General features: G+C 42.3%; 1 protein-coding gene across 1 annotated transcript; it reads left to right on the top strand.

Annotated features, from left to right (window-relative positions):
- Positions 1-5,388: 5,388 nt before the first annotated feature.
- On the top strand, positions 5,389-12,770 carry LOC110488175 (stathmin). The gene is made up of 5 exons (XM_021560268.3): positions 5,389-5,447; positions 7,324-7,370; positions 7,921-8,093; positions 11,255-11,446; positions 11,767-12,770. Exons 2-5 carry the CDS (start codon positions 7,352-7,354, stop codon positions 11,827-11,829), a joined length of 447 nt encoding a protein of 148 aa, XP_021415943.1. The 5' UTR covers positions 5,389-5,447; positions 7,324-7,351; the 3' UTR covers positions 11,830-12,770.
- Positions 12,771-13,193: the final 423 nt, after the last annotated feature.

Raw genomic sequence — 13,193 nt, 5'->3', positions numbered from 1 at the left:
GTCGGAGGGCTGGTCTCAATATGATGTTCCGGGGGTTCAATGGGTGGGATAACTGATGGGATGGCCAGATGTTCATGTCGCTTTGAGTCAAAGTTTGTTGTTCTCAGGTGCTCCTCTAGGTCTTTCTTTGTTGTTTTTAGAGCTCCACTTTTTTCCTTCGTGAAGCAACTTTTAAGGAACTTGAAAGGATCTTTATAGAATCGAGTTCTAGTTTGTTCTTTCTTCCTTCTGCGTTTCCGTAGGTTCTCTGCTCTACGGAGGGATGCCAACCGGGTTTTGATGTCAGCCTGAAGTGCCTCTATGCCCTCCTTTTCCACTTACGAGCCTTTCTTCCACTGTTTCTTAAGCTGTCGCCTTTCTTGAACGAGGCGCTTGATTTCTTGTTGCCTCCTGGAAACTGGTGGGGTTGGAACTTTTCTCCCGCCTTTTGCCTCTTCCACTCCAAATCCTTCTGTCCCGTACTCATAGATGATGTCCCCCATTCTCTCCAACTTCTTCTCCACTGTGCCTCGAAGTTTCTCGAGGGTCAAGGTAAGGTCAGTGTTCACTGTTTCCCACAACTTCTTGTCACTGGCGCCAGGCCACTTCACATACGGTCTGTGCCCTGGTAGTCTCCTCTCGACTGCAGGTCTGGGAGGCTGGGTGAGTTCCACTCCTGTTGTTGGTTCCACCTCAGTTGTTACTTTGGTGCTTGAGTTTACGTCCTCCATGACAGTGGTACTGATGCACTGCAAACTATGGTTTGCGTCCAGTTGCTGTGCTTCATTCGACTGATTTGATCGCTTTCGCAGAAAGAGTTAGGGGAGTTAGGGGTTAAAGAGTTAGGGGTTAAAGAAAACAGAATTTTGAATGGGATGAATACATGTTTTGGTTCCCACTTGGATAGTAAAACAAATGTGTGTGTGTGTACCAGTTAGCCTCTGTTTCATCTCTAGGCTACAGATCCACCATGCAGTTTGCCCTTCGCACCTCACAACCTGAAGTCAGATAACCTCCATTTAATTGTGTAAATGGGATTTAAATTACCAGAACAAGAGACTAGAGGAATCCTTATGCTGCCGAACAGCAACAAAGACCTGTTGTATACAGAAATTGTTTTGTGAATGACAGACTACATAGTGGACCTAACCTAGTTAAAGAATTTCCATGGTTCGCATACTTTTTTAATAGGATGTGTAAAAGGAAATGGGCAGCTAACATAGATTATGGGGGTTATTTGAAACATGGGTTCATCTGATAGTTTTGGAAGACCCACAAGGATATTTTTGGTGGACCCAAATGTACATTTTTGATGTTTTGGTATGTAGATGAGCAACAACTATAAACTGCTTTAATCTGGTGTAAACACTTGAACCCTCAAATTAACACGAGGCTTTATAGAGAGAGAGAGATAGACATTGCCTCAACTAGTCCCCAAATCCCCTGCCACACACATGTCACATCTGCACATATTGGTCAATGATGTCACTCTGTCTTTTTCCTGTCGTGGAATAGAGGACCAGACCAATCAGTGGGGGAGACCAGAGCTGCCAGGTTGGGAGGGGGACAGTGGCAGGCTGGCAGGCACCATCTGCTCATTCTGCTCTCCAGGGCACAGATGAGGCACCCCTCCTAAACAATTTGTACAGGAGCAGACAATGCAGCAGATCCTTTTTTAAGTATCCTTTATTAAACCAGGGAACTCGAACACATTGTGATTGAAATCTCTCCTTGATTGAGGTGCAAAAATAAACATATATTTTCTCATACTATGCTTGTTTATTTTACAAGTACACATGGCATGTGATTTGTTTTGATGGCAATGCCAGATCAATCAACAGAATGTGCCTGACCGTGTAGGCTCTGGCTTTGTCACAAACAGGGGATGGATGTATCCATGGATAGATATACAGTTCAAATGATGAGGCCATACCAGAAAGGTCAAGGTAACTCAGCGATTATAGCAAGACAATTTAAATGGGTAGCATGCTGAACTACAGCAGTTCAATCAATGAACACTGACTTCACTGGCCTGGAAAGAGAGAGCAGGATCCTCTCTGTACAGTCACACAAACTCTGGAAAGATCTCACACAATGCCATGACAATACAAAAGCTTTGTATTGAAAATGCCTTATGTATGTATATTTTAGTTATTTTTTAGATGATATATGTTTAGTTAGTTTTATATAGACCGAATTACAATCAGTGCATTCAACTAAGGTATGTACAACTGATATAGAATGCAATTGGTTAAATAGTGAGCTAGAACCGAAGTGACACAAACAGCAAAATTGCAATCTAAATATAAACCCAGGGAAGTTTAAAATATTCAGAGAGCTCGACATCACAGCCTGAACAAAATCAATGCCTCTTCTAAATCTGGGTTATTGTTTTTCTTTGCCATCAGGATAGAGAATCGAGCTAAAAATATAATGAAATTAAATAGTTTGTCGTTTCAAATTGATTGAAGTTTAATTCCGCTTCTATCCCAACACTAACATTTACATAACCACCTTTCTTTTTGTGTGTCTAATACAGAGGCCTTGAGTGTATTCAATCACAAAACATACGTTTCATCTAGCCCATGAATCTTAGCTACTGGTGCATGTAGGAAGAAGATACTGTCCGAAGAAGTATGTGGCTTAGTTGGTAAGAGCATGCATGGTGCTGGCAATGGCAAGGTCATGGATTCAATTTTGTCAGGGATCACACTAAAAAGACTACTGACATTATGGGAATACATTGTTCTACCACTTACCACCATTATTCATAATTAGTCACCATCATTCAATCCTAATTATGCATTAGCTGGATGATGGTAGATGGGTGTAGACAATGAGAAAGGGGGATGTAACGCCTGTTAACCATCTTGCCTGAAGGGGACCACCATATGGTGACTTGAAAGGATGGTAAACAAGGTGCCAAACAGATATTAGTCTGATATCTTAAAGAAATGTGATTCTTGCTTCTCTTTGAGGCATCATTGTCCAACAGAAGCATTGTGTTAACTAATTCGTCAATAGCCTAAGTATTATGCCTTAACCTTATGTATGCTCTCACCCCCTTACCCCAATTTTCTAAGATTTGTCATGGAGTGATAGGGATTATCCCATAAACTCAACATATAAAAAACATGTCTGTCTCACTGAACCTAATTCCTTTTTTTCAGATAGATTAAGTGGGGGGTAAAGTTCCTTGCAGTTTATCCCTTTAATGATGTGATCAGTGTTAATACTACAGCTGTTTTTAAGCCTTACACAGTGCACACACGCACGCACAGACACACACTCTCTCGTTCTCTCTCAACACAGCACAGCAGGACTGGGAATGCTGATGGAATACAAAACCATAGTGGGTTACAGCAGTATAAGCTACAGCAGCAGAGAACACTGAAAGTAAACAGTGCTGCTGTCGCAAATGAAATCCTCCAACTACAGTGCCTTCAGAAACTATTCACACCCCTTGACTTTCTTCACATTTTGATGTGTTACAAAGTGGGATTAAAATGGATTGAATTGTCATTTTTGGTCAACGATCGACACAAAATACTATAATGTAAAAGTGGAAGAAAATGTTGAACATTTGTTGAAAAAATTATGGAAAAAGAAACACTAAATATATATCTTGATTAGGAAGTATTCAATCTCCTGGGTCAATACATGTTAGAATCAACTTTGGCAGTGATTATAGCTGTGAGTCTTTCTGGGTAAGTCTCTAAGAGCTTTCAACACCTGGATTGTGCAACATTTGCCCATAATATTTTTCGGAATTCTTCAAGCTCTGTCAAATTTGTCGTTGGAGAGTTGTATGGCATTGAAGCTCGTCTGGAGGTTAGTTAACACAGTGTCCAAAGAAGGGCCAGAGGTATTCAGAATGGTGTCGTCTGCGTAGAGGTGGATCAGAGAATCATCCGCAGCAAGAGCGACATCATTGATGTATACAGAGAAGAGAGTCGGCCCGAGAATTGAACCCTGTGGCACCTCGATAGAGACTGCCAGAGGTCCGGACAACAGGCCCTCTGATTTGACACATTGAACTCTATCATAGAAGTAGTTGGGCACCAGGTTTGCACACATCTCAGGAGGGATTTTGTCACACTCCTCTTTGCAGTTCTTCTCCAAGTCATTAAGGTTTTGAGGCTGATGTTTGGCAACTCAAACCTTGAGCTCCCTCCACAGATTTTCTATGGGATTAAGGTCTGGAGACTGGCTAAGCCACTCCAGGACCTTAATGTGCTTCTTCTTGAGCCACTCCTTGGTTGCCTTGGCCATGTGTTTTGGGTCATTGTCATGCTGGAATACCCATCCATGACCCATTTTCAATGCCCTGGCTGAGGAAAGGAGGTTCTCACCAAAGATTTGACGGTACATGTCCCCGTCCACCGTTCCTTTGATGTGGTGAAGTTGTCCTGTCCCCTTAGCAGAAAAACACCCCCAAAGCATAATGTTTCCACCTCCATGTTTGACGGTGGGGATGGTGTCTTGGGGTCATAGGCAGCATTCCTCCTACTCCAAACACGGCGAGTTGAGTTGATGCCAAAGAGCTCCATTTTGGTCTCATCTGACCACAACACTTTCACCCAGTTGTCCTCTGAATCATTCAGATATTCATTGGCAAACTTCAGACGGGCATGTATATGTGCTTTCTTGAGCAGGGGGACCTTGCGGGCGCTACAGGATTCCAGTCCTTCACGGCGCAGTGTTTTACCAATTGTTTTCTTGGTGACTATGGTCCCAGCTGAAGCTGACTTCTTTCAGGATTGGGGGTGTAGTCCTCGCAAGTCCTCTGACGTCAGACAAATGGTTGGTAAATGATGTATGACTGCAGCTTTCTGGCTCCGGAGGAAATATGGGTCATTCCATGGATCCTTTGCAGTCATATATCTCTGTGTGATAAAAACAAAGTAGGACACAATGACAGTCATGACTATGGAGGATGCTGCAAAAAATAAAATAGTGCAGACAACGTGATCAAAACGTAAATAAATCGTATAGCTAGCTACCCTACAGTCCTCTAGAGCGCCCGGTCGAGAACCCACATCTGGTTAGTTGGAGCTAAACAATGAAGACTTATGTAATGGCGCACACCCTGAATCATCACACACTTCATTCAAGGGCTGACTGACTGATGTAGGTCAAAGACACACTATTGACATTTCTTCCCCAAAATACCCATATTTTTTTATCAATTAAATTGAAACAATCCATTTATATGTTAATTTAAAGTTCATTACCAAAGTAACTGAAATTATTGGAGGATTCTCGTCTATCTGTGTTGACATCTAGAAAGCACTAAAACTACAACTACCAGGAGTGCGGAGAGAGTAAGAAACAGCCAATAGAATTGTAGAATTGTCTTTGACGACACACATTTGGGGCTTTTTATGCGCGAACTGGCCATGCTCGAGCATAGAATTCGCGGTCAAAGTCTGGCTGTTAAGGAGAATTTTGTTTCACTGTTTATTAAGGTGGGTGTAATATAGCTAACGTTATCCGTACCAAAAATATGACTTAAAGATTGTAATTGTAGGTAATCTTGCCTGATTTATGATGGTACTGGTTTTACCTTAAACATTTTTTTTGTCAAGTGGTGATAGAATGTGTTACCTCAGCTTCAATCTTGGCTAAACGACATCGTTTAAAAAAAATACATTTGTTTTAACGTTAATTAGCAACCAACCTACAGTAACTAGTCAACGTTAAAGGTTGTTGCTCAGACATTGGTAACTTCATGTCTTTCATTGATGAAAATGTATGCAATTGTAAAAAAGAACATGGAGCTAATGGTGGATGACTTGTTGTTCCACAATAACGTTAACCATATTTGATCTGTTCAGCTTCAGACGGTGATTAACGTTAGTTGTCGTCGACCAATGAGTGTTTGTCTTGACACTTTTTACTTGCTGGTTAGGGATGCACACTTGATAGTCTGACGCAAATTATTTTATTGACCACACGACGTTGCTAGTAAAGTCATGAATTTACAGAAATAATATACACGTCACTTTGAAAGATAAGCTAAAGAAGCTAATTTTTCTACTTTGGTCAGCCATCAACTGATGCGTTTCCATTAACTACTTTTTAAACATTTTGTTTGCAGGGTGCTTTGCAAAATGAACGCTACCATCGGTATTTGAAGCGTTCAGTCGCCATTAACAATTATGAGCTTTGACGTTTTAAATTATTTCTCGTTGACTTCTGGCCTATTTAAAAAAATTAAACTTAACGTTACGCTCTTGGTGTGGTGAGGTGCAGCATGCGAATAGCTAAACGGGCGGAGCTGCCTTGAACACGCGCTCCTCTTTGTTTGTAACTCGTCTCATTGACGTTAGTTGCAATCAAACGAAATAGCCATTAATTGATATTTTGGAAGCTATACGACAGTTTTGTGTTGACCCTGAAACGTTACCTATTATTTGTCAACCTCAAGACAACAGCTTTTGATTGCTGCAGGTGTCCCTCCCAATTTATCGCGAACTGTTTACACACCTCAGCATCATTGTCTGTCTTTTAGTAGCACCATTTCAGTCAAATTCCTGTACATTCAAATGTATGCGGCGATTCGCATTCTTCTTGCAGTTTGGCGTGCTCTCGAATTTGCGGCGGTTGGAACTTTTTCTTTTCTTTGTCCCCCTGTGGCTTATAGATAGATCGCTATGTGCACCATTGCAGCTTGTGTTGAATATCTCCTGCTTGAATATTCATAGATTAGGTTTGTTGGCTTCGTCTGGGTTATAGCTGCCAAATATCTCTACAGCTTCCCAATCGCATTTTCAATACCCTGCAATTTCGGAAAGCTCTAGCCTTTTTGTTCTAACCATGGCCTGTTAGTGCCATTCTGTTGCATGCATACTTTGAACTGAGACGCTGTAGATGGGCATTGAAGGGGCCAATCTACAGTAGTATTTTGATTGCATGTGGCTAATGTAGTTTAATGTGCCATGTAGTTATTTAGCTGTGAATGAATTCCAGACAGCTTTTTAAAATAGGCTACATTAATAGGGTGTTTGGTCGTTGTTGAACATGACCGAAGGATGTCGCCACTGAGTGGACCTGGTTTTGCTTTACCCTGCTGTTTCGTCAGTCTTCCACCTAAACACACAGTAAATTGTGTTTCTATCCCACTAGAGGGTGCTAGTGCTGTTATTCAGGCACCTTGTAAAGATGAGATGGAGTTTTCATCCAGTCCTTGGGAGTGTGGTTCTTCATGTTCAAGGATGTACTAATGCAATAGCAAGTGTTGGCACGCTTGGTTGTTGGGGTTAAGGCTGGGTTACTGTAAAGGCACTGACAACTGCTAGTGTTAAAAGGGCTGTAAGTAAATGTGACTAAACTTTCTTCCAGGTACATTGACTTGCTGTCCACTGCTGAAATGGCGGCCTCCTGTGGAGGTAGGTTGTGATTTTGAAAGCTGTGAAATTAGTAGTTTCTCACCCCTCCATCTGAAAGAAATGACCAAGTGGAAGCCAGTCTAATGATGCGCTTCCACTGTATTGTTTTGACCAGTCACGTCTATTCCCAGCAGTCCAGGTGACAGATGCATTGGTTTTTGGAGGGGGGAACCCTAGTTTAATGTCCACACAGTGGCCTTCTCTGTACCCTTTCTCCCTGTGACGTTCACTTTCTAGTTTCAGTTTTACCAATGACTGCCCCATTCCCTTATCTCTGTCAGCCTGCATGTATTCCTCATCTGGAGTTCATTTGTGTATACTGCTTTCTAGTCATGGCTCATTATATAACTATGGCTGATGTACAGTTTCTAGTCATATGCTGACTATATGCACTTATATATTTTCTGGACTCTGGCATTGCTGCTTCTGATTTTTGGATTATGTGTATATTGTTAGTTATTGCACTGTTGCAACACACGCAATTTGTTGCATCTCTGTGGCCCACCAATGAACTTTGATTTAATAACATGCACAATTTGTCCGCTCATAGATATTCAGGTTAAAGAGATTGACAAACGTGCATCTGGCCAGGCGTTTGAGGTGATCCTGGGCACTCCAGCTCCAGATGCCAAGGGAGAGTTCCCTCTGTCTCCCCCCAAGAAGAAGGACCTGTCCCTGGAGGAGATCCAGAGGAAACTGGAGGCTGCAGAGGAAAGGAGGAAGGTAGATTGTGCTCCAGTTAAAGATGCTAGACTGAGGTTTTGCTTATGGGTGTGCTCTTGAGCTAAAAGGGGTCCTCTAAAGGTAAAACTTGCTCAGAAAAAAGGTCACCTACCCTCACCCATGAATAAGGGTGTATATTGTTATCTAAAAACATATTTGGGGGGTGAAAATCCTAGCCTTGACTGACACATTTTGGGGAATGTATTTACTAGGTGTGGGAATAGGATATTAAATGGCTATGTTTTGATGGTTAACAATGTTATTTCACCAGCTATGTTGGGTGGTCACACAATTTGGGAAGTTTTTCAATCCCAAGCCCAAATATAGAAGTTGGTCAACTTGACCTGAGAGGCTACTGAAGTGTGACTTTGTCTGTTTCTTGGCTAGTTGCACTGTTTTGACCACATGCAGTTTTTCAATATTAGTTTGCTGTTGCTGTCTGCAACTAGCACAGACAAAGATTACCACTAATGGCCTGTCCCTTAAAAGAGCAGCTGAACACTTTCTTTCTTAATGATGCAAATATTTGGGGGTACAATGTGCTTGAACATGGAAAACCAAAAATATTTCAACCAGTAACTTTAATTTTATTTAAAATGAACACATTTATGTGCTCCTATAAAAAAATGTCAGCTTTTGAATCCTGAACTAATAATACAGCTAATTTATCACTAAGCATTTTGTGATTCTTTATGTTTAGTTGAACTGTTTTTTACTAGATAAAATAAGTCACTTAAATACTATTGTAACATATATTGGCTAATAGACTTGTCACAAATTGAATTGAGCAGTATAATACTTTTCTAATTAGGAACGTTACTTAAGAACAAATGCTTATTTTACAATGACGGCCGACCCCTCCCCTAACCCGGATGACGCTGGGCCGATTGTACACTGCCCTATGGGACTCCTGATCACGGCTGGTTGTGATGGTGCCCAGTATCAAATCAGGGTCTGTAGTGATGTCTCTAGAGGTTGACAGATTATGATTTTTAACGCAGACACCGGTTATTGGAGGACCAAAAAAAGCTGCTACATGGTGTACTGGTTGTTTCAATATTCCAGACATATTGCTCACCATATGTCTGCTGCAGATGGACAAGACTGAGCCACAAGTTTTCATCAGTCATGGCAATAAAGTGCTGTCTCCCTGTTAAAAAAAAAAAAAAAAAGCAAACAAGCTAATGAACAAAAACTGTACTTTTGGTACCACCAACTAGTGAACAAATAGTTATATCAATACCATATATTGCTTAATTATATCCTGAAATATAACTACCTTTAAATAAATATATATACTACTCAAAAATAAAGGGAACACTAAAATAACACTGTAGATCTGAATGAAATATTCTTATACTTCTTTACATAGTTGAATGTGCTGACAAAATCACACAAATTATCAATGGAAATCAAATTTATCAACCCATGGAGGTCTGGATTTGGAGTCACACTCAAAATTAGTGGAAAACCACACCACAAGCTGATCCAACTTTGTAATGTCCTTTAAAACAAGTCAAAATGAGGCTCAGGTATGACCAGGTATGACCTCCCTACAACGCCTGGGCATGCTCCTGATGTGGCGGATGGTCTCCTGAGGGATCTCCTCCCAGACCTGGACTAAAGCACCCGCCAACTCCTGGACAGTGTGGATGGAGCGAGACATGATGTGCTCAATTGGATTCAGGTCTTGGGAACGGGCTGCCCAGTCCATAGCATCAATGCCTTCCTCTTGCAGGAACTGCTGACACACTCCAGCCACATGAGGTCTAGCATTGTCTTGCATGAGGAGGAACCCAGGGCCAACCGCACCAGCATATGGTCTCACAAGGGGTCTGAGGATCTCATCTCGGTACCTAATGGCAGTCAGGCTACCTCTGGCGAGCACATGGAGGGCTGTGCGCCCCCCCCCCCCCCAAAGAAATGCCATGCCACCCCACACCATGACTGACCCACCGCCAAACCGGTCATGCTGGAGGATGTTGCAGGCAGCAGAACTTTCTCCACGGCGTCTCCAGACTCTGTCACATGTGCTCAGTGTGAACCTGCTTTCATCTGTGACGAGCACAGGGCGACAGTGGCGAATTTGCCATTCTTGGTGTTCTCTGGCAAATGCCAAAAGTCCTGCAAAGTGTTGGGCTGTAAGCAAAACCCCACTTGTGGACGTCGGGCCCTCATACCACCCTCATGGAGTCTGTTTCTGACCGTTTGAGCAGACACATGCACATTTGTGGCCTGCTGGAGGTCATTTTGCAGTGCTCTGGCAGTGCTCCTCCTTGCACAAAGGCGGAGGTAGCGGTCCTGCTGCTGGGTTGTTGCCCTCCTACGGCCTCCTCCACGTCTCCTGATGTACTGGCCTGTCTCCTGGTAGCGCCTCCATGCTCTGGGCACTACGCTGACACACAGCAAACCTTCTTGCCACAGCTCGCATTGAGCTGCACTACCTGAGCCACTTGTGTGGTTGTAGACTCCGTCTCATGCTACCACTAGAGTGAAAGCACCGCCAGCTTTCAAGTCACAAACATCAGCCAGGAAGCATTGGAACTGAAGTGGTCTGGTCACCACCTGCAGAACCACTCCTTTATTGGGGGTGTCTTGCTAATTGCCTATAATTTCCACCTATTGTCTATTCCATTTGCACAACAGCATGTGAAATTTATTGTCAATCAGTGTTGCTTCCTAAGTGGACAGTTTGATTTCACAGTGACTTGGAGTTACATTGTGTTGTAAGTGTTCCCTTTATATGAGCAGTATAGATAGATAGAGCTAGTGTGTGGATACACGTTAACCTTTTGCCATGATGCATTACATGCCTCTATGCCTGAGATTAACTAGAGGGGGCCCAGAACATAATTGCACAATTTGTAGACTGCGAATTGACCGACAAGCCCAAACTGATATTTGACTAAACCTAATCCTTGCTTATATTTGTATAGGATAACCTTTTTAGAGGGGTAATACTTTGGAACAAATGTACCAAATTAAAATCACTTGGTGCTGGTTTTTATTAATGTCCAGCCTCAACATTATTTACTCTGAACTTGGGGGCTGTATTTGGCCTGGTTTCTGCCTTTTGGGGAGCCCTGCTCTACAGTATTGCAGTAGTCAAATGTTTTGTTGGGTGTCAATCAAGCTCCTCTCCCCCTTGCGCCATCCTCCAGTCCCATGAAGCAGAGGTTCTGAAGCACCTAGCTGAGAAGAGGGAGCATGAGAAGGAGGTGCAAAGGAAAGCCATGGAAGAGAACAACAACTTCAGCAAGATAGCTGAGGAGAAGCTTAACCAGAAGATGGAAGCCAACAAAGAGAACAAGGAGGCCCTTCAGGCAGCCATGAGTGAGAAGTTCAAGGAGAAGGTATGTTGGCCTCTTGCTATCGTTTACATGCAAACCGTTCTTGCAGTGACAGTCTGACCCTGCTACCAGTTGTAGCAGGGGGGGGGGGGGTCTCAAGGACTTGATCACTTATCTCTGTGTTCAGAGTTGGGAGACCTCAGTGAGAAATCAAAATGTTGATTACTTCTAACAGTTAACACCAATGTCACTGGTCAACCATGACAGATTGTTGATGGAAAATATGAATATACGTTGTTGTCACTGACAAGCCACGCTTTGTACGGTCTGTTTAAATGTTTTGAAGGATAATGTCACTGTTTTGAACGTCTATTTCTTCTCAGGACAAGAAACTGGAAGAGGTGCGGGCCAAGAAGGAAACCAAAGAGGGCGGTGCCGAGAACTGAATATCTGTCTATTGGGGATTGTATACTAGAGGGTTTTTTACATATCCAAAGATTGATTTATATTTAGTTAATGGCCAGTATTTTTGTCTTCACTGCCACCTACCTTTTTGAAGAAAATAATAAAGTTCTCCCTGTTTGTGAATTCAATTACTCTCCTGCTATAAGTGTACTTGCAATAGCTTTACATGTGGCTATTTTTGTTCCCTTGTTGCTTCTATTCCATGGCTGTCTAAGTTACTAGCTGTCAATTCCTCTCAATGCATTGGAGAGGAGCTAAAGTCCTTTGAGAGAAATTGAGGAGACAAGGGTTTGACCGCTAGTGACCATTTCATACAGACCATTTCTTTGGCTATTTAGCTTTTGTCATTGCATCTTCAGACCTAATGAAAATTGGCAGTATATGTACTTCAAGGAAGCATGTCTCTATGCATAGGTCCTTGACATGATCTCTTCCATAGTGCCGTTTTGGAATCTTGTCTCTGTTACATCTGGCTAATAATAGTTATTGATCAATGGTTGTTCATCTGTGTTGGTAACATGTTGATCGATTTCACCTTTTTCACTGCAGGTGTTGTATGGCATCTTTTACTATTCAGAGAACTGCTAGTCTCTTTTAAAGGTCTGTGGCACCCTGATCCTATTCCCTAATGCACTACCCAAAGTAGTGCACTGAATAGGGTGCCATTCAACTCACCCCAAGTCTAATCTTTGTGCCACTGCAGTTTTTTTTTTTTGCTTATGTGAAGTGGGGTTTGGTCTCAAAGCACATGACTTTGCTGTTGTAGGTCCATGAATTAACTTTTTTTTTCCCCCCCAGGCTTGTGTATCTATGATGTTACTGGAAGACTGGGCCTACACATGGAATGCAATTTGGCATCTCAATAGATAATGTTACTAGTTGACTTAACGGTTGTACTAAACAATAAATACAATTGTCAAAACCCCTTCCATGTGTGCTTTATTGATACCTGTGCTGCTTCAGATTTCTGCCGTTTGAATCCCATCCTTTGATGCATAGCTATAACAGATTATTGCATTCTGTGGATCTAGATGTCCTGGAATCCATACTTCTGTTTAGATTCCAGGCTAAGGTTTATTTTTGACTATGCAATTCGGGTAAGAACAAACTTATTTACAATGACTGCCAAACCCAGATGATGCTTGGCCAATTGTGCCCTGCCCTATGCGCTTCTGCTTGGATTTGAACCAGGGACTGTAGTGAAGCCCCTTGCACTGAGATGTAGTGCCTTGGACCTTTGCCGTTTTAACATGACCCAAAGGTCAAGGAAGGATGTTGTGTTTAATCTTTGGTCCGTGTGTGTATTTACATTGTCAATGGGCCTAGCTTTATGGTTCTCTTGACG

Source organism: Oncorhynchus mykiss, chromosome 30 (assembly GCF_057628025.1).
Source record: "Oncorhynchus mykiss isolate SJ-2025 chromosome 30, ASM5762802v1, whole genome shotgun sequence".
Lineage (NCBI taxonomy): Eukaryota > Metazoa > Chordata > Actinopteri > Salmoniformes > Salmonidae > Oncorhynchus > Oncorhynchus mykiss.
This window is presented reverse-complemented; position numbering and strand designations above follow the sequence as displayed.